This window comes from Rhinoderma darwinii, chromosome 11 (genome assembly GCF_050947455.1).
Source record: "Rhinoderma darwinii isolate aRhiDar2 chromosome 11, aRhiDar2.hap1, whole genome shotgun sequence".
NCBI lineage: Eukaryota > Metazoa > Chordata > Amphibia > Anura > Rhinodermatidae > Rhinoderma > Rhinoderma darwinii.
In genome coordinates this window covers 85,299,130-85,322,056 of record NC_134697.1, presented here as the reverse complement: position 1 = coordinate 85,322,056, position 22,927 = coordinate 85,299,130, and the positions used below count along the sequence as shown (strand labels likewise).

General features: G+C 49.1%; 1 protein-coding gene across 5 annotated transcripts; it reads right to left on the bottom strand.

The window, feature by feature from the left end:
- Positions 1 to 1,969: 1,969 nt before the first annotated feature.
- LOC142663724 (uncharacterized) lies at positions 1,970 to 22,871 on the bottom strand. Of its 5 annotated transcripts, none has more exons than XM_075842523.1 (5): positions 22,801 to 22,871; positions 5,642 to 5,746; positions 4,011 to 4,193; positions 3,362 to 3,464; positions 1,970 to 3,228 (listed from the first exon to the last, which is right to left on the bottom strand). In XM_075842523.1, the coding sequence occupies exons 1-5, from the start codon at positions 22,807 to 22,809 to the stop codon at positions 2,213 to 2,215; spliced, it is 1,416 nt and encodes a 471-aa protein (XP_075698638.1). In that variant the 5' UTR covers positions 22,810 to 22,871; the 3' UTR covers positions 1,970 to 2,212. The 5 variants fall into 5 exon arrangements, with proteins under 5 accessions (XP_075698638.1, XP_075698637.1, XP_075698639.1 ...); XM_075842522.1 differs by having other exon boundaries at positions 1,970 to 3,231; positions 22,801 to 22,869; XM_075842524.1 differs by lacking the exon at positions 22,801 to 22,871 and adding an exon at positions 9,476 to 9,980 and having other exon boundaries at positions 1,970 to 3,231.
- Positions 22,872 to 22,927: the final 56 nt, after the last annotated feature.

Here is a 22,927-nt window from a genome sequence, read left to right as displayed (position 1 = left end):
TTTATAGAAGTGTCACACGTGATGGGCTCAGAAACACAGGCTCACGCCGGCAGTGTCACACGTGATGGGCTCAGATACACAGGCTCACGCCGGCAGTATCACGCGTGATGGGCTCAGATACACAGGCTCACGCCAGCAATATCACGCGTGATGGGCTCAGATACACAGGCTCACGCCGGCAGTATCACACATGATAGGCAGATACATTGGCTCAGCAGTAAGTATCACTCTTGCTTAGGTACACTGGCTCAGTAGCAGATAATGGGGACTGTAGAGCGGTGTGGTTTTCGGGAAACAGGGTGTATTCACACATGAAAGAGATGTTGCAAAAATGTCTGCAATAAATCTACTGCGTGGTAATATGGCTCACATACACTGGCTCACACAGAGTTTCACACGATAGGCTTAGATACACAGACCAAGCAGACTGTATGACACATGACAGTCTAGAGACCCTATTACACGGGTGATCTCTTTTATGCAGAATTAAAAATCATCGTTGTCGTCAGCACATCTCCCGATGTAATCAGGACAACGCGCTGCCAACAAGATGAAAAAGAAACGAGCGATCGTAGTCCCTGTACATATCCAATCATTGCTCTGTGTAAAAACAGAAAACGAGCGCTACGCAATGAGCTGTCTTGTTGATCGGCGCTCGTTTACACAGCCCATGTAATAGTACCCCTAGATACACTGGTTCACGCAAAAAGCATCATATTATAGGCCAATACATTGGCTCAGCAATGAGTATCACCATGCTTAGGTACACTAGCTCAGCAGCAGATAATGGGAGCTGTATGGTTCTCTGACACAGTATCACACATGATAGGCTTAAAGGGGTTGTCCATACAGGACAACTGATGACCTATCCACAGGATAGATCATTAGTATATGAACGGTGCGTATCCGACACCCGGACCACGCACCGATCAGCTGCTCCGACTGCCTCCAGGCACCGGACGTTATTGCACAGTATGCAGTGTATGTGTAATGTCGGGGTAGGGAGACAGACAAGTGAGCCCTAATCTACCCGCCACTCAGTCCCTGCCTACTTGCAACGACCCGCCCTAGGCGACGGGGTACAACTGGGCGACGGTCCCTACACTCAATAGGTGCACGACAAACAGACAAGGGTACAAGAAGACAGGGAAATGGGAAAGTTGCCCACAGGAACACCGTGAGCAACAAGCGAGGTGAACGAGCCGAGTCAAACCAGGAGATGAGCGAGGTACAAAAACGCAGAGCAGAAGAGTGGTCAGTAAAGCCAAGGTCAAACACAAGCAGAGGATCAGTAGTTCAGAAGCTGCAGCAGGGCCAGGAGACTAGCAGAGAATAATCACAAGCAAGGAGGAACAGGAAAGGCAGGTATAAATAGACAGAGGGCGGGAGCTAGCTCCGTCTGGCCAGGCTGTGATAGGCTCTCCCACTCCTAAGCCTGCCATCCTGAGTGGTGGAAGATGGAGTCAGTCTCACAGACATAGAAGCAGGTGCAGACTGATTACCTATGGGCGTCGACACAGAAGTTGTGTCTGGCAGATCCTTTACATATGGAGCCGGAAGCAGATGGCTCCGTGCACTTCATAGCGGCCGCGCTGCAAATCTGCTTTTATTCACTTGAATAGGAGCAGAGCTGTAGTACTGCAGCGCGGCCGCTATCCAGTGACCAGAGCCAACTGCTTCCGGCGTGGATATCCAATGCCCGGAGGCAGCCAGAGCAGCTGATCGGTGCGGGGTCCAGGTGTCGGACCCCCACCGATCATTTACTCATGACCTATCCTGTGGATAGGTCTTTGGTTGTCCCGGTCGCGAACGACCCCTTTATAATAAACCTGCTCAGCAACACAGTATCGCACAGATATACCAGGTGAGTAGAACAGGAAAAAGAAGCTTACAAATCTTGACAAGAATCCTAACATCACTTTTTTCACAAAGACCAGAATTTCCTTCACAGTGTTAATTACAACAAATATTTAACATCCAGAATGTATAAATTTACTTTTTGGAAATGCAAAAGAAGAAAAAAAAAAAAATGCAAATACATTTTAAGTTAAAAGTTTAACAAGTCTAACAATAATATTACTTACAATGATTATAAAACAACTGGAACGAGTCGCACCGCTCTCTTCAGAGCGGTCCCATCATACTTAAGGGGGCACTTGGTTGTGACTTCCCACATATAAGATCTAGACGCTGTCAGAAAGCTGGATTATCGTTACAGGTGTGCGTGGATTTTCTGATGACGTACAATGTCGGACTTAAGCTTGAAGCATTTCCCACAGTAACAACACGTGAATGGCTTCTCCCCTGTGTGGATGGTTTGATGTTTGAAGAGGATGGACCGCTGAGTAAAACACTTCCCGCACGACGTACACGAGAACGGCTTCTCCCCTGTGTGTATCCTTTTATGGTCAAGAAGACTGGCCTTCTGGGTAAAGCATTTTCCGCAGTCTGAACACGAAAACGGTTTCTCGCCCTTATGAATTCTCTGATGGGCAACAAGGTTTGGCTTATGTGTAAAACACGAGCCGCACTCTGAGCAGATGAAGGGTTTCTCTCCTGTGTGGATCCTATGGTGCTTCACCAGATCTGGTTTCCGTATGAAACATTTCCCGCAGTCCAAGCACGCGAAGGGCTTCTCTCCAGTGTGGATCCTCTGGTGTTTGCTCATATCAGACTTCCGAGTGAAGCATTTGCCACAATCGGGGCAAGGAAACGGTTTCTCTTTCGTGTGAAATTTCTCATGGGCAACCAGTGTGGATTTCTGGGTAAAACGTTTACCACATTCCAGGCAGGAATACGGCTTCTCGTTGGTGTGAATCCTCTGATGGACAACTAAATCGGATTTCTGGGTAAAGCATTTTCCGCACTCGCAACAAGCAAATGGCTTCTCCCCAGTATGGATTCTCTCATGCCTGATGAGTGTGGCTTTCTGGCCGAAGGTTTTCCCACACGTGTAACATGGAAACTGCTTCTCGGCTAAGCTGAGATTTTCTTCAGACGACAATTTTGTGTTCTGGGGAAGAAACGGAAAAATGTTGTGATCTACAGGAGGTCTGCTGTGACCAAGAATGTCAGAGTCCTCCAGTAAATGTTCCTGATTATTCTCAGGGGCTGGAGAGGTTTCTTTAACGGCATGGTTTTCTGCAAATTCTTGGGCGACATCATCTTCCATTTCATCATCTAAAGATGGAGCAAGATGTTTGTCTGATAGGGTCCATTGGTAGTGGTCTGCTGGGGGGAAAAAATATATATGTGATGGATAAGAAACACCAGAGAGGATGGGAGTAGGAATGGAATAAGTGCTGTTGGCTCCCACACATGAAAGAAGCCCTTTCGGAAAACATCTGACAGAACTACCAACCTGCACCGATATCTTTTGGGATTTCTTCCTCCTTGCACTGCAATTCAACTCTCACGTACGTCTCCTCTTCATCGTCTGTATTTTCCTCTCTTAAGTTTTGCTCCTTAACATAAAAGCCCCATTATTGCATGAAGTGAAGACATCAAAGGCTTATGAAGCAAGACATAGTAAATAAAAATATATATATATGAGATGTTGGCACCGCCCATATAGTGCCCGATACATGAAATGATAAAACATCTATTCCTAGTCCCCAGCACAAAAATGTCATTCAATACGGAGCTCTGCCCTGCTTCTCGCTGGACGTCCATGCAACTAACATTAGAGGTTGACCTAAATAAATACCCCATAAATCCACTCCCCGGAAAAATAACTCACAAAAGTAAATACAGTATTTGTAAGAAATGGGTCTTAGGATCTAACCCAAGGACTGATAATTGACAAAGTCCAGCCGCCATAATGATGAAAGTGCTGGGATTTAATCTGCTAATGGATACCTAACATGTGGAGTTGACTTCTTCTATTACGCTATGGACTCCCGAGGTTTGACATAATGGCACCTAAATTTTACACGAAGGTGAAGACGCATGAAAAATCCTCCTGTTCTAGTCATGATCCAGGCACCTCCAGTATTCCCGCCGGTCCTCACCTCCACAGTCAGCAGATGAATGATCTTGTTGGCAAGTTCCAGGACCTTCTGTTCATTGTCATGTATTAGGGAGTGACATGAAAGAACTGCGGCGCATCTCGGGGTCCTTCTCAAACCACGCATCACATGACGGCTACTGTTGGAGGGCACGTCCTTACTGGATCTTTTCACTACTGTGTAGTCCTGTATAACAAACATTGCATATGTATATAAAAAGATAAAGATTAAGGCCGGATTCACGCGGCCGTGTTCGTTCCGTATGTCGAACACATTTTAAGGAGTCTGGGTCCAGGGACCATAGTTATCTATGATGTTAGGAGTCCCTGGATCATAGATACTGTCCTGAATACTGTCCTGTACTGACAGTGAGGCCTCATGCACACGACCGTAAAAACTCCCGTTATTACGGGTCGTAATTACGACCCCTAATAACGGGCTCATAGACTTCTATTGGCGACGGGTGCCTTCCCGTTTTCTCACGGGAAGGTGCCCGTGCCGTTGAAAAAGATAGAACATGTCCTATTTCAGGCCGTAATAACGGCACGGACAGTCCATAGAAGTCTATGGAGCTCTCGTAATGACGGGTGGCTACATGTGTGCACCCGTCATTACGGCAGCGTTGCTAAGCGACGTCAGTAAATAGTCACTGTCCAGGGAGCTGAAAGAGTTAACTGATCGGCAGTAACTCTTTCAGCACCCTGGACAGTGACTACCGATCAGTATAAACCTGTAAAAAATAAAAGACGTTCATACTTACCGACAACTTCCTGCTTCCTCCAGTCCGGTCTCCCGCCCGTTGCCTTGGTGACGCGTCTCTCTCGACATCCGGCCCGACGTCCTGGATGACGTTTCAGGCCATGTGACCGCTGCAGCCAATCACAGGTCAATCACAGGCTGCAGCGGTCACATGGACTGCCGCGTCATTCAGGGATGTCGGGCTGGATGTGAAGAGAGGGACGCGTCACCAAGACAACGGCCGGGTAAGTATGAATTTCTTTAACTTTTATTACAGAAAAGGCTGTCCCTTCTCTCTATCCTGCACTGATAGAGAGAAGGGGCTGCCGATTAGTGCAGTGCTATTTTGCCGCCAAAAACGTGCTCGTAAATACGGGTGGAATACGTGTGACACCGGACCCATATTTACGAGCACGGGTCCGTAAATACTGGTGCAAAACGGGTCGAATACGTGTGACACCGGACCCATATTTACGAGCACGGGTTCGTAAATACTGGTGCAAAACGGCTGGAATACGTGTGACACCGGACCCGTATTTACGCCAGTATTTACGGGTGGGAAAAAAATACGGTCGTGTGCATGAGGCCTGATACTGTCCTGAATACTGTCCTGTACTGTACTGACAGGGATACTGTCCTGAATACTGTCCTGTACTGACAGGGATATTGTCCTGAATACTGTCCTGAATACATGATTACAGTACGGGACAGTATAACCGCAGAAATGAAGGGACTCCTAACATCCTAGATAACAATGATGCTAGGAGTCCGGCTTCCTAAAATGTGGTCAGTCCGGGAAATACAACTGTCATACTGTCTGTATATCACGGACCGAACACGGCCGTGTGAATCCGGTCTGAGTGATGACTCAGGTGACATGTGTAAGAATCCCTCACCTCTCCGGTCAGCAGGTAGATGATATCCAGGGTGAGATTTAAAATCTTCTTGGTCATGTCACTCCTGTTCTTCTCCATCTGGAGGGGATGACGCCAAGGTGACCTCTGTAAGAAGTGAATATATAATATGTTCAGTTTGGAGATGGTCTGTAGCTAGATCTCCCGGCAATCCTCTGCTGCATAGTATCATGGGGCACCCGGTAGTGGCATTATATCGGAGGCACGGGAGGAAAGTCAGAGCGAGAAAGTGGCAGGCACCTCCTGGTCACAAAACACACACAGAATGATGAAGTCCTCAGACTCGGATGTCCCCTCCAGCCTCCTGCTCAATGATTTCACCTGCAAGTACGGAAGCCCCTGCATTACCGGAGCTCTCCCCTTATCTATAAGGCATAGCGCTCCGCCTGATCATAGAGAGAACTGTGCAATACAGTCCTCTCTATCCCCCTCCCGCACAGGTCTCTATGATCAGGGGAGGAACCAAACAGGATTCTGAACGGACAATGTTCTGCTTTCTGTCACGGCTCCGACTCTGTAGAGACCAAACCACTGGATACCAGAGACGTCACTTAACCCTTCACTGCCATAGACCACCCGGGATGCTGACATTTACCCTTTCACTACTCCAGACCACCAGGAACAATGGCATTAACCCCTTCAATACTCAAGACCACCAGGGATCACTCCTTCAATACCGTAGACCCCAAGGAAACCTTAAATGGGGTTGTCTGAGATCAGAAAAAAAAGGATCAGCTTTTTTCTCAGCGTCGCCCTCCTCCATGGGCTGCATCTTGTATTGCCGTACAGACCCATTGTGGTGAATGCGTACGAGCTGCAATACTAGACACAGCCCACGAACAAGAGTGGCGCTGTTTTAGTTAAACACACACCCTTTTCTTATTTTAGCACCATCTCTAGCAGCCTATAAGAAAATAAAGGGAGCAGTGGCCGAGCATGCAGAGTACCGCTCCACTCACATAGGGCACTTGGGGACCCCCGTGCTCAGATGAGTGAGGGTCCCAGTGGTTGGACCCCCCACAGATCATAAACTGATCACCTATTTTGTGGATAGGTGATAAATGATCATTATGGGAAAACCCCTTTAATTACTCCAGGCCCCCAGAAGTGCGCATTAAAGTGGAACTAAACGTTGAAAAAAACCTTTCAAAGTTTTGATCAGTGGGGTCCAAACACGGAGACCTCCACCGACCGATAAAACGAAGCAGATCCGTAACTGCCGATAAAAAGACGGATCCATTCATCTCTCGTCTATTCACGTGAAGGTGTCCGGGCTGTAGAAAGAATACGCAACTTTTTTTTTTACGGACCGCGCTACAATAATTTACAATGAGAGCACGGCCCGCAGATGCGGGTGACAGTCCGCGGCCGCCCGTGCCCGTAATCACAGGCCCTGCACACAGCCTCACGGTTTAATCTTTACAGTGCGGCTAATGATAGGAGTCCGGCTTATCATGAGCTGCCCCTCCCCCCACCGCTGGTTGACAGATTTTTCGCTATAGACAGTAATAGGCAAAAAAATAATAAACGTGCAGAAATTGACCTGCAGTGCGTTTTTTTTTTTATTTTATGCCCCAAAAATCGCAACTCGGAGAAAAAAATATATACTGAAGGTCTGTTCGGCTTTTTCCGGAAATCAATGTATCAGAGTACGGACTAGAAAGTCTGAGCCCGCGCTCCGATACATGGATTTCTGGAAAAAGCTGAACAGAAACAAAGCGGCTTATCGCTCACGCGAGTGCTTCCGCTGCTGCTTTTTAGCGATTGGTTGGGGGTCTCAGTGCCCGGACCCCCATCAATCAAAATTATGTCACGACAGAAGTTTGTCAAACGTTTAGTTACCCCTTACCCAGATCTCCCTGCTTCTGCTTCCAGCCCGGCCTCCAGGGATGACGTCCTCCTGTGATTGGCTGCAGAGGTCACATGGGATGGCTGGGCTGCAGGACGTCAGAGGGACGTGTCGCCATGACTATGGGTAAGTATAGTATTTTTTTATTTTTTTTCTTACCTGCCGTTTTCCGCAGCGGACATTCCGGCCAAAACACTGCACCACAATTTGCTGCAGTATTTCGGCCGCAATTCCCTGCAGGGACCAGCGCGGATACGCCCTGTGTGAACATACCTTAAAATAATGAGGGGAATTGGAGGAAAGTGGATAACAGAAAAACTGTAAACCTCTGCTCTTCATCTTATATGTTGTGATGTAATAAAAAAAGAAAGACTGTGGGCGGAGTCATCACTGTACGAGCGCTAGAAACGAACGCCATTTTTATGAAGTCCCTGTACAATCTGTCTCCAGCACACGCGGCTGTAAGTCTGGAACTCCTAACCAGAGCGACCAGAAGCTTCACAGGGTGCAGAGGGATCAGATGCCCCGGCCCTGGAGCCTGAGGGGCCCAAAAGCCCTTCTGCCGCATAAGAAGACCCCCCAAGGTACTATCCATGGCACATGCTGGGTGGGGCCTGTAACACTTTTTTTTTAACCTAAACCCTGGGACCTTTCTTCATTACCTAATCTTCTCACCGGACCACCGTGGAACACTGCATTCCAGAAGGGAACCCCAGAAATGACAGCTAAAGGTGAACTCCGCTGACCCCTCACAGAATGACAATCTGCTTACAAATCAGCTGTACAGGTGACCCCAATATCACACACACAGGTGACCCCAATATCACACACACAGTCACTATACACAGGTGACCCCAATATCACACACCCCAGTCACTATACACAGGTGACCCCAATATCACACACCCCAGTCATTATACACAGGTGACCCCAATATCACACACCAATCACTATACACAGGTGACCCCAATATCACACACACAGTCACTATACACAGGTGACCCCAATATCACACACACAGTCACTATACACAGGTGACCCCAATATCTCACACCCCAGTCATTATACACAGGTGACCCAAATATCACACACCCCAATCACTATACACAGGTGACCCCAATATCACACACCCCAATCACTATACACAGGTGACCCCAATATCACACACCCCAATCACTATACACAAGTGACCCCAATATCACACACCCAGTCACTATACACAGGTGACCCCAATATCACACACCCCAGTCACTATACACAGGTGACCCCAATATCACACACCCCAATCACTATACACAGGTGACCCCAATATCACACACCCCAATCACTATACACAGGTGACCCCAATATCACACACACAGTCACTATACACAGGTGACCCCAATATCACACACAGTCACTATACACAGGTGACCCCAATATCACACACCCCAGTCACTATACACAGGTGACCCCCAATATCTCACACCCAGTCACTATACACAGGTGACCCCAATATCTCACACCCCAGTCATTATACACAGGTGACCCCAATATCACACCCGTCATTAAACACAGGTGACCCCAATATCACACACCCAATCACTATACACAGGTGACCCCAATATCACAGACAGGTGACCCCAATATCACAGACAGGTGACCCCCAATAATTATACACAGGTGACCCCAATATCACACACCCAATCATTATACACAGGTGACCCCAATATCACACACCCCAATCATTATACACAGGTGACCCCAATATCACACACCCCAGTCACCGGATGACTATACACAGGTCACACACCTGTCAGCAGTGACCCGTCTTATACCCAGTCGGGTGTAGGGGTGTATGCGGGCAGAAAATCTCGCTGTCACCACCCGCCCGTATCTCTGTTCTCCTCACGCTCGGTCACTAGAGTTATGCCGGTGGGCGTCCGCCATATTCCCGAAGACCACCTATCTCACAAAATGGCGCTTACCTGACGACCACCCTCCGCAGGGTGCACATCCGCACTCCTCCAGGACGGGTAGCGGCAGTCCACTGCCCGGGGACCCCTCACACGCAGATGCAACAAAATGGCGGTCGGATGCCGGTTACGTCCCGGGAATGAGGGATTGATACTGCGATCACTGGAGAGTCTCCTTACACGGGGAGGACATGAAGTAAAATATTATATATCGCGCCCGTGGCATTAGCTCCATGTGTACACACTGCTCCTCACACAATGGTCCCAAATCAGCATCAAGTCTCCGTAGTGCTTCAGTGCCCAACACGTCATTTACCTAGACAACCAGCAGGGGGCAACCACATACTATAGTGAGGGCAGAAATGATCTCAACTCACTGTACGACTGCTGCAATAGTCACGGCCCCGCCTCCAAGCTGTGTCCTCTAACCTGCTTGAATGTTTCAAAGTTTACACTATAATTTACATGGTGCGGTTTTGCTGCGATTTGCATGCTAACTGCAAAACCGCTGTAAAAATGCTCCATGTGAATACACCCTTAAAGGGGACACAACATCAAATATTCATAGAGATACTTCCTTGCACTATTAATAAAGGTACTAATAATAAAAAAAACTGATTAGGACTCCGATACGATGCATCAAAGTATGTAGCATATCCGACCTCAAACCCGCAGCGAATGCCGCCTGAAAAATCTGAACAAATTGTGGTGCAGTCTTTCAGGCGGAATCTCCGCTGCAGAAACCAGCGCTTGAACAAAACAAAGAAAGTCTATATTTACCCCGGGCGGTTGTCATGGCGACGTGTCCCACTGTTGCCCGTACAGGATGACGCTGCAGCCCATGTGACCGCTACAGCCTGTGATTGGCTGCAGCCGTCACATGCAGCGTCATCCCAGAAGGTGTTGTGCTGTAAAACAACACAATTTATTCTGAAAAAACGCCACAAAAAAATAAATAAAAATTTACAGCCACACATTTTGGATCAGGCAAAAAAACCTATGGATGTCGAGAAAGAGACAGAGAGAGACATATATATATATTGTAAAGGATCTGCCAGGCACAGCGGGGTTAACTCCCAGAACTAATCAGTCAGCACCTGAGAATACATCCCTGAGACTGACTCCTGCTTCCACCATTCAGGCTGGCAGGCTTAGGAGTGGGAGAGCCTATCGTAACCTGGCCAGACTCAGCTAGCTCCCGCCCTCGGTCTATTTAAAGAGGCTCTGTCACCAGATTTTGCAACCCCTATCTGCTATTGCAGCAGATCGGCGCTGCAATGTAGATTACAGTAAAGTTTTTATTTTTTAAAAACGAGCATTTTTGGCCAAGTTATGACCATTTTCGTATTTATGCAAATGAGGCTTGCAAAAGTACAACTGGGCGTGTTGAAAAGTAAAAGTACAACTGGGCGTGTATTATGTGCGTACATCGGGGTGTGTTTACTACTATTACTAGCTGGGCGTTGTGTATAGAAGTGTCATCCACTTCTCTTCACAACGCCCAGCTTCTGGCAGTGCAGAACTGTGACGTCACTCACAGGTCCTGCATCGTGTCGGCACCAGAGGCTACACTTGATTCTGCAGCAGCATCAGCATTTGCAGGTAAGTAGCTACATCGACTTACCTGCAAACGCCGATGCTGCTGCAGAATCATCTGTAGCCTCTGGTGCCGACACGATGCAGGACCTGTGAGTGACGTCACAGTGCTGCACTGCCAGAAGCTGGGCGTTGTGAAGAGAAGTGGATGACACTTCTATACACAACGCCCAGCTAGTAAAAGTAGTAAACACGCCCCGATGTACGCACATAATACACGCCCAGTTGTACTTTTACTTTTCAACACGCCCAGTTGTACTTTTGCAAGCCTCATTTGCATAAATACGAAAATGGTCATAACTTGGCCAAAAATGCTCGTTTTAAAAAAATAAAAACTTTACTGTAATCTACAGTGCAGCGCCGATCTGCTGCAATAGCAGATAGGGGTTGCAAAATCTGGTGACAGAGCCTCTTTAAGCCTGCCCTTCCTGTCCCTCGGTGCTTGTGATTCTTTCCTTGTGGTTTCCTGGCCCAGCTACAGCTCCTGATTATTTGATCCTGCTCCATACAGACCCTGGCTTACCGACTACTCTTCTGCTTTTCGTTTTGTACCTCGCACACTCCTGGCTTGACTCGGCTCGTTCACCACTCTGGTTGCTCACGGTGTTGCCGTGGGCAACTGCCCCTTTTCCTTGCTTGTGTTCCTTTGTGTGTTTGTCGTGCACTTACTGAGCGCAGGGACCGCCGCCCAGTTGTACCCCGTCGCCTAGGGCGGGTCGTTGCAAGTAGGCAGGGACAGAGTGGCAGGTAGATTAGGGCTCACTTGTCCGTCTCCCTACCCCCTGCCATTACATATATATATATATATATAACGACCAAAAAACGTCTACAGTGCATTTAATATTTCCCTATGGACTTCCAGGTAACATCTGGTGGCAACATTTTTTGCCAAAAAAGTGACCCTCTGGTGAACATTAAAAATGTAGAGAGACCATACGGGATGCCCTCCCCCTGAACCATCTGGCCTCCATTCCGGTCCCTCGTTGTCGCCTTTACAAAATGGTCTGAGCCTGCGGCAGCCATTCTGGAGAGAGGACAACGAGGGACCGGGACGCTGAAACAGCGGCAGAATCAGTCAGGAGCGCGGCACCAAACTAAACATCCGTGATGTATATGACATTTTTTACATTTGACTGGAGGGTCTTATTGTGGCCGCCGGAGTATATGATCCAAACTCCGGTGTCCTGTAAAGGTTTTCTGATCCACGTGGAATATATCGTGGATGAAACGTGTGGAGATCTTCTTATCATAGGATTCGGCAGATCGCAGACATGAATTATCATCACAATATACACAGTAAAGTCCCATTATTATGACCAGCAGCGAATATCCAGAGTAACCGCCGTGTGCAGCACGGACAGCAGTGGAAGGGCGGGAGTGATCAATAATGTGCTAGTTGGTGGTCTCCGGTATCTGGCGCCATTGACTGCAGAACATCCCACATTTACTGGAGTGTGCGTGGGGGGAGGATCCATAGAGCGAACAAGAAGACCGAGGTCCCACAGATGCTCAATTGGGTTCAAGTCTGGAGAATTAGGGGGCCGGGGAAGTACTTGGAGGTCTTGGTCGTGCTCTTCCAACCATTGATGGACATTTCTAGCCGTGTGACATGTCGCATTGTCTCGCTGGAAGATTCTGCCCCAGGGAAGACAATCAGCATGTAGGGTGGACGTGATCTGCAGCGATGGATTCATACACAAATACCCGGTTCAGAGCCTTCCACTTGGATGAGGGGCCCAGGGAATGCCATGAAGAAATCCCCCAGACCATAACGCTGCCGCCACCGGCTCGTGTTCTTCCAGCAATGGTTGCCGGGTGTTTGTTCTCTGATGTTTCTCGTCTGAAACGCAACGTCCATCCGTTCCATGAAGCAGAAAACGTGACTCATCGGAGAAGACGACCCTTTACCAATCATCGGTGGTCCAATGCCGATACTGCCGTGCAAATTGAAGCCTTTTTTTCCGCTGCACCTTTGTTACCTAGGAGCAGTGACCATCAGTCTGCTTCGGAGCCCCATACACAGTCGGGTCACTGAACTGTTGTTTTAGACACAGGTCTGGTCGCCCCCTGGTTGATTTTCACTGTGAGCTGCTCCACGCACCTGCGTAGCCGACGTTCACCTCACATCAATGACACGTGGAGCTCCGCAGTTTCCACGTCTGTTATTCCCAATGAGGCCATTTGTCCACTCACGATACACTCACCACAGCAGCACGAGAACCGTTCACAAACTGCGCTGCTTGAGAAATACTCCCTTATTGCAACTCTGATAAATTGCCCCTTTTACCGCCGGCAACAACGAGTGATATGTGATCAGTCAGCTTATCCCACCCCTTATATATCCACCTATCCGGCACACAACACATCACATCCTTCATGGGCTGCGCGCTGCCGACATCAAAAGTAGGAGGTGGTCATAATAATGGGACTCCACTGTGTATTACCAAACCTTGATGAATACACTCAATGAGTACAAGCCATTAGGAAAAGTTAATGTATATCATATATATCTGTCCTCTATTAGCAGGGTTTCATTTTTGAACACTAATGGCTCATTCAAACAAGCGGGTAACTCGTCCGTGTGATGGCCGTCACACGCACGTATTTCAATGAGGTCGTTCACATGGCTGTTAGTGCAGCAATATGATATTCAGATTTGATTGGAGTTTGCTCTATATATGCCAATATGTGTGGAGGCACTATGGGGGCATTATACTGTGTGGGGGGCACTATGGGAGCATTATACTGTGTGGGGGCACTATGGGAGCATTATACTGTGTGGGGGGCACTATGGGAGCATTATACTGTGTGGGGGGCACTATGGGAGCATTATACTGTTTGGGAGGCACTATGGGGGCATTATACTGTTTGGGAGGCACTATGGGGGCATTATACTGTGTGGGGGCACTATGGGAGCATTATACTGTGTGGGGGGCACTATGGGAGCATTATACTGTGTGGGGGGCACTATGGGAGCATTATACTGTTTGGGAGGCACTATGGGGCATTATACTGTTTGGGAGGCACTATGGGGGCATTATACTGTTTGGGAGGCACTATGGGGGCATTATACTGTTTGGGAGGCACTATGGGAGCATTATACTGTGTGGAGTGACACTATGGGAGCATTATACTGTGTGGGGAGGCACTATGTGAGCATTATACTGTGTGAGGAGGCACTATGGGAGCATTATACTGTGTGGGAGGCACTATGGGAGCATTATACTGTGTGGGGAGGCACTATGGGGGCATTATACTGTGTGGGAAGACACTATGGGAGCATTATACTGTGTGGGGGGCACTATGGGAGCATTATACTGTGTGGGAGGCACTATGGGAGCATTATACTGTGTGGGGAGGCACTATGGGGGCATTATACTGTGTGGGAAGACACTATGGGAGCATTATACTGTGTGGGGGGCACTGTGGGAGCATTATACTCTGTGGGGAGGCACTATGGGAGCATTATACTGTGTGGGGAGGCACTATGGGAGCATTATACTGTGTGGGGAGGCACTATGGGAGCATTATACTGTGGGGAGGCACTAAGGGAGCATTATACTCTGTGGGGAGGCACTATGGGAGCATTATACTGTGTGGGAGGCACTATGGGAGCATTATACTGTGTGGGGAGGCACTATGGGAGCATTATACTGTGGAGAGGCACTATGGGAGCATTATACTGTGTGGGGGGCACTATGGGAGCATTATACTGTGTGGGGAGGCACTATGGGAGCATTATACTGTGTGGGGAGGCACTATGAGAGCATTATACTGTGTGGGGAGGCACTATGGGAGCATTATACTGTGGGGAGGCACTATGGGAGCATTATACTGTGTGGGGGGCACTATGGGAGCATTATACTGTGTGGGGAGGCACTATGGGGCATTATACTGTGTGGGGAGGCACTATGGGAGTATTACACTGTGTGGGGAGGCACTATGGGAGCATTATACTGTGTGGGGAGGCACTATGGAAGCATTATACTGTGTGGGGAGGCACTATGGGAGCATTACACTGTGTGGGGAGGCACTATGGGAGCATTATACTGTGTGGGGAGGCACTATGGGAGCATTATACTGTGTGGGGAGGCACTATGAGAGCATTATACTGTGTGGGGAGGCACTATGGGAGCATTATACTGTGGGGAGGCACTATGGGAGCATTATACTGTGTGGGGGGCACTATGGGAGCATTATACTGTGTGGGGAGGCACTATGGGAGCATTACACTGTGTGGGGAGGCACTATGGGAGCATTATACTGTGTGGGGAGGCACTATGGGAGCATTATACTGTGTGGGGAGGCACTATGGGAGCATTATACTGTGTGGGGAGGCACTATGGGAGCATTATACTGTGTGGGGAGGCACTATGGGAGCATTATACTGTGGAGAGGCACTATGGGAGCATTATACTGTGTGTGGGGCACTATGGGAGCATTATACTGTGTGGGGAGGCACTATGGGAGCATTATACTCTGTTGGGAGGCACTATGGGAGCATTATACTGTGTGGGGAGGCACTATGGGAGCATTACACTGTGTGGGGAGGCACTATGGGAGCATTACACTGTGTGGGGAGGCACTATGGGAGCATTATACTGTATGGAGAGGCACTATGGGAGCATTATACTGTGTGGGGAGGCACTATGGGAGCATTATACTGTGTGGGGGCACTATAAGGGCATTATACTGTGTGGGGGGCACTATGGGGGCATTATACTGTTTGGGAGGCACTATGGGGGCATTATACTGTGTGGGGAGGCACTATGGGAGCATTATACTGTGTTGGAGGCACTATGGGAGCATTATACTGTGTGGGAGGCACTATGGGAGCATTATACTGTGTTGGAGGCACTATGGGAGCATTATACTGTGTGGGAGGCACTATGGGAGCATTATACTGTGTGGGAGGCACTATGGGAGCATTATACTGTGTGGGGAGGCACTATGGGAGCATTATACTGTGTGGGGGCACTATAAAGGCATTATACTGTGTGGGGACACTATGGGAGCATTATACTGTGTGGGGGGCACTATGGGAGCATTATACTGTGTGGGGGCACTATAAAGGCATTATACTGTGTGGGGACACTATGGGAGCATTATACTGTGTGGGGGGCACTATGGGAGCATTATACTGTGTAGGGAGGCACTATGGGGGCATTATACTGTGTGGGGAGGCATTATACTGTGTGGAGTGACACTATGGGAGCATTATACTGTGTGGGGAGGCACTATGGGAGCATTATACTGTGTGGGAGGCACTATGGGAGCATTATACTGTGTGGGAGGCACTATGGGAGCATTATACTGTGTGGGAGGCACTATGGGAGCATTATACTGTGTGGGGAGGCACTATGGGAGCATTATACTGTGTGGGGAGGCACTATGGGGGCATTATACTGTGTGGGGAGGCACTATGGGAGCATTATACTGTGTGGGGAGGCACTATGGGAGCATTATACTGTGTGGGGGGCACTATGGGAGCATTATACTGTGTGGGGAGGCACTATGGGAGCATTATACTGTGTGGGGAGGCACTATGGGGGCATTATAGTGTGTGGGGAGGCACTATGGGGGCATTATACTGTGTGGGGAGGCACTATGGGAGCATTATACTGTGTGGGGAGGCACTATGGGAGCATTATACTGTGGGGAGGCACTATGGGAGCATTATACTGTGGGGAGGCACTATGGGAGCATTATACTGTGTGGGGAGGCACTATGGGAGCATTATACTGTGTGGGGAGGCACTATGGGAGCATTATACTGTGTGGGGAGGCACTATGGAAGCATTATACTGTGTGGGGAGGCACTATGGGAGCATTATACTGTGTGGGGAGGCACTATGGGAGAATTATACTGTGTGGGGAGGCACTATGGGAGCATTATACTGTGTGGGGAGGCACTATGGGAGCATTATACTGTGTGGGGAGGCACTATGGGAGCATTATACTGTGTGGGGAGGCACTATGGGAGCATTATACTGTGTGGGGAGGCACTATGGGAGCATTATACTGTGTGGGGAGGCACTATGGAAGCATTATACTGTGTGGGGAGGCACTATGGGAGCATTATACTGTGTGGGGAGGCACTATGGAAGCATTATACTGTGTGGGGAGGCACTATGGGAGCATTATACTGTGTGGGGAGGCACTATGGGAGCATTATACTGTGGGGAGGCACTATGGGAGCATTATACTGTGTGGGGAGGCACTATGGGAGCATTATACTGTGTGGGGAGGCACTATGGGAGCATTATACTGTGTGGGGAGGCACTATGGAAGCATTATACTGTGTGGGGAGGCACTATGGGAGAATTATACTGTGTGGGGAGGCACTATGGGAGCATTATACTGTGTGGGGAGGCACTATGGGAGCATTATACTGTGGGGAGGCACTATGGGAGCATTATACTGTGTGGGGAGGCACTATGGGAGCATTATACTGTGTGGAGAGGCACTATGGGAGCATTATACTGTGTGGGGAGGCACTATGGGGGCATTATACTGTGTGGGGAGGCACTATGGGAGCATTATACTGTGTGGGAGGCACTATGGGAGCATTATACTGTGTGGGAGGCACTATGGGAGCATTATACTGTGTGGGAGGCACTATGGGAGCATTATACTGTGTGGAGAGGCACTATGGGAGCATTATACTGTGTGGGGAGGCACTATGGGGGCATTATACTGTGTGGGGAGGCACTATGGGAGCATTATACTGTGTGGGGAGGCACTATGGGAGCATTATACTGTGTGGGGGGCACTATGGGAGCATTATACTGTGTGGGGAGGCACTATGGGAGCATTATACTGTGTGGGGAGGCACTATGGGGGCATTATAGTGTGTGGGGAGGCACTATGGGAGCATTATACTGTGTGGGGAGGCACTATGGGAGCATTATACTGTGGGGAGGCACTATGGGAGCATTATACTGTGTGGGGAGGCACTATGGGAGCATTATACTGTGTGGAGAGGCACTATGGGAGCATTATACTGTGTGGGGAGGCACTATGGAAGCATTATACTGTGTGGGGAGGCACTATGGGAGCATTATACTGTGTGGGGAGGCACTATGGGAGAATTATACTGTGTGGGGAGGCACTATGGGAGCATTATACTGTGTGGGGAGGCACTATGGGAGCATTATACTGTGGGGAGGCACTATGGGAGCATTATACTGTGTGGGGAGGCACTATGGGAGCATTATACTATGTGGAGAGGCACTATGGGAGCATTATACTGTGTGGGGAGGCACTATGGGGGCATTATACTGTGTGGGGAGGCACTATGGGAGCATTATACTGTGTGGGAGGCACTATGGGAGCATTATACTGTGTGGGAGGCACTATGGGAGCATTATACTGTGTAGAGAGGCACTATGGGAGCATTATACTGTGTGGGGAGGCACTATGGGAGCATTATACTGTGTGGGGAGGCACTATGGGAGCATTATACTGTGTGGGAGGCACTATGGGGGCATTATACTGTGTGGGGAGGCACTATGGGAGCATTATACTGTGTGGGGAGGCACTATGGGAGCATTATACTGTGTGGGGGGCACTATGGGAGCATTATACTGTGTGGGGAGGCACTATGGGAGCATTATACTGTGTGGGGAGGCACTATGGGGGCATTATAGTGTGTGGGGAGGCACTATGGGGGCATTATACTGTGTGGGGAGGCACTATGGGAGCATTATACTGTGTGGGGAGGCACTATGGGAGCATTATACTGTGTGGGGAGGCACTATGGGAGCATTATACTGTGGGGAGGCACTATGGGAGCATTATACTGTGGGGAGGCACTATGGGAGCATTATACTGTGGGGAGGCACTATGGGAGCATTATACTGTGTGGGGAGGCACTATGGGAGCATTATACTGTGTGGGGAGGCACTATGGGAGCATTATACTGTGTGGGGAGGCACTATGGAAGCATTATACTGTGTGGGGAGGCACTATGGGAGAATTATACTGTGTGGGAAGGCACTATGGGAGAATTATACTGTGTGGGGAGGCACTATGGGAGCATTATACTGTGTGGGGAGGCACTATGGGAGCATTATACTGTGTGGGGAGGCACTATGGGAGCATTATACTGTGGGGAGGCACTATGGGAGCATTATACTGTGGGGAGGCACTATGGGAGCATTATACTGTGTGGGGAGGCACTATGGGAGCATTATACTGTGTGGGGAGGGACTATGGGAGCATTATACTGTGTGGGGAGGCACTATGGAAGCATTATACTGTGTGGGAGGCACTATGGGAGCATTATACTGTGTGGGAGGCACTATGGGAGCATTATACTGTGTGGGGAGGCACTATGGGAGCATTATACTGTGTGGGGGGCACTATGGGAGCATTATACTGTGTGGGGAGGCACTATGGGAGAATTATACTGTGTGGGGAGGCACTATGGGAGCATTATACTGTGGGGAGGCACTATGGGAGCATTATACTGTGTGGGGAGGCACTATGGGAGCATTATACTGTGTGGGGAGGGACTATGGGAGCATTATACTGTGTGGGGAGGCACTATGGAAGCATTATACTGTGTGGGAGGCACTATGGGAGCATTATACTGTGTGGGAGGCACTATGGGAGCATTATACTGTGTGGGGAGGCACTATGGGAGCATTATACTGTGTGGGGAGGCACTATGGGGGCATTATACTGTGTGGGGAGGCACTATGGAAGCATTATACTGTGTGGGGAGGCACTATGGGAGCATTATACTGTGTGGGGGGCACTATGGGAGCATTATACTGTGTGGGGAGGCACTATGGGAGCATTATACTGTGTGGGGAGGCACTATGGGGGCATTATAGTGTGTGGGGAGGCACTATGGGGGCATTATACTGTGTGGGGAGGCACTATGGGAGCATTATACTGTGTGGGGAGGCACTATGGGAGCATTATACTGTGGGGAGGCACTATGGGAGCATTATACTGTGTGGGGAGGCACTATGGGAGCATTATACTGTGTGGGGAGGCACTATGGGGGCATTATACTGTGTGGGGAGGCACTATGGGAGCATTATACTGTGTGGGGAGGCACTATGGGAGCATTATACTGTGTGGGGGGCACTATGGGAGCATTATACTGTGTGGGGAGGCACTATGGGAGCATTATACTGTGTGGGGAGGCACTATGGGGGCATTATAGTGTGTGGGGAGGCACTATGGGGGCATTATACTGTGTGGGGAGGCACTATGGGAGCATTATACTGTGTGGGGAGGCACTATGAGAGCATTATACTGTGTGGGGGGCACTATGGGAGCATTATACTGTGTGGGGAGGCACTATGGGAGCATTATACTGTGGGGAGGCACTATGGGAGCATTATACTGTGTGGGGAGGCACTATGGGAGCATTATACTGTGTGGGGAGGCACTATGGAAGCATTATACTGTGTGGAGAGGCACTATGGGAGCATTATACTGTGTGGGGGGCACTATGGGAGCATTATACTGTGTGGGGAGGCACTATGGAAGCATTATACTGTGTGGAGAGGCACTATGGGAGCATTATACTGTGTGGGGGGCACTATGGGAGCATTATACTGTGTGGGGAGGCACTATGGGAGCATTATACTGTGTGGGGAGGCACTATGGGGGCATTATACTGTGTGGGGAGGCACTATGGGAGCATTATACTGTGTGGGGAGGCATTATACTGTGTGGAGTGACACTATGGGAGCATTATACTGTGTGGGGAGGCACTATGGGAGCATTATACTGTGTGGGAGGCACTATGGGAGCATTATACTGTGTGGGAGGCACTATGGGAGCATTATACTGTGTGGGAGGCACTATGGGAGCATTATACTGTGTGGGGAGGCACTATGGGGGCATTATACTGTGTGGGGAGGCACTATGGGAGCATTATACTGTGTGGGGAGGCACTATGGGAGCATTATACTGTGGGGAGGCACTATGGGAGCATTATACTGTGTGGGGAGGCACTATGGGAGCATTATACTGTGTGGGGAGGCACTATGGAAGCATTATACTGTGTGGGGAGGCACTATGGGAGCATTATACTGTGTGGGGAGGCACTATGGGGGCATTATAGTGTGTGGGGAGGCACTATGGGGGCATTATACTGTGTGGGGAGGCACTATGGGAGCATTATACTGTGTGGGGAGGCACTATGGGAGCATTATACTGTGGGGAGGCACTATGGGAGCATTATACTGTGTGGGGAGGCACTATGGGAGCATTATACTGTGTGGGGAGGCACTATGGAAGCATTATACTGTGTGGGGAGGCACTATGGGAGCATTATACTGTGTGGAGAGGCACTATGGGAGCATTATACTGTGTGGGGAGGCACTATGGAAGCATTATACTGTGTGGAGAGGCACTATGGAAGCATTATACTGTGTAGAGAGGCACTATGGGGCATTATACTGTGTGGGGAGGCACTATGGGAGCATTATACTGTGTGGGGAGGCACTATGGGGGCATTATACTGTGTGGGGAGGCACTATGGGAGCATTATACTGTGTGGGGAGGCATTATACTGTGTGGAGTGACACTATGGGAGCATTATACTGTGTGGGGAGGCACTATGGGAGTATTATACTGTGTGGGAGGCACTATGGGAGCATTATACTGTGTGGGAGGCACTATGGGAGCATTATACTGTGTGGGAGGCACTATGGGAGCATTATACTGTGTGGGGAGGCACTATGGGGGCATTATACTGTGTGGGGAGGCACTATGGGAGCATTATACTGTGTGGGGGGCACTATGGGAGCATTATACTGTGTGGGGAGGCACTATGGGAGCATTATACTGTGTGGGGAGGCACTATGGAAGCATTATACTGTGTGGGGAGGCACTATGGAAGCATTATACTGTGTGGGGAGGCACTATGGGGGCATTATACTGTGTGGGGAGGCACTATGGGAGCATTATACTGTGTGGGGGGCACTATGGGGGCATTATACTGTGGGGAGGCACTATGGGAGCATTATACTGTGTGGGGAGGCACTATGGAAGCATTATACTGTGTGGGGAGGCACTATGGAAGCATTATACTGTGTGGGGAGGCACTATGGGGGCATTATACTGTGTGGGGAGGCATTATACTGTGTGGGGACACTATGGGATAATTAGGCCGGATTCACACGAGCGCGTTCAGTCCGGCCGGGCTCTTATCGTCATCTTTATCTATGATGCTAGGTGTCCCTGCGGGAAAACTGTCACGTACTGAAAACTTGTGACGATAAGAGCCCGGCTCCCTGCAGTGTGCTCAGTCCGGGAAATGTGGCCGACCTGCGGACCGTATATGACGGACTGAACGCGCTCGTGTGGATCCGGCCTTATACTGTGTGGGCTGAACTGGGTGTGTATGGGCGGAGATTGGGTAGGGTTAGAGGAGTGTCTTAAGAGAAAAAACTTTTTACAATACTTGGAAGCTGTTGAAATGAGGACCCTCTGACTGACACTATGGACGGGGAACACTGCCCGTCATTTGGAGGTGGTCTGAATTTGAGGAAGGAACTTGTATGAAAAAATACAGCACTGGGGGCCACCAACTCAAGCAACCAAACTTACAAAACAAGCCACTTGTCCTATATACCATATTAGTGTATACCCCTCCACTATTTAATAGAGAGGTAATTGATCATTAATACATAAAATACTTTTCCCTCATTTTTTTCTATTTATTTTTGTACAAATGCAAATCAGTACACACCGTCCAATTAGAACTCATCATACCTTGCCCATGTAAGCGGCAGCTCCACAGACGGCGCCTAGAGGACGATTGCTGAATAAAGCGGTCTGCCATTTTGTTGAAGTCCAGCACAATAAAAAGCATGTGCAGCGCCTTACCTACAATGGTGCT

What these genes read in the sequence shown, in the direction of transcription:
- LOC142663724 (XM_075842522.1), bottom strand. An exon ending in TCTACCTGCTGACCGGAGAG is followed by an intron (nt 4,194 to 5,641) that starts GTGAGGGATTCT and finishes TTTGTTATACAG; the next exon opens with GACTACACAGTAGTGAAAAG. An exon ending in TTCATCTGCTGACTGTGGAG is followed by an intron (nt 3,465 to 4,010) that starts GTGAGGACCGGC and finishes TTTTATGTTAAG; the next exon opens with GAGCAAAACTTAAGAGAGGA.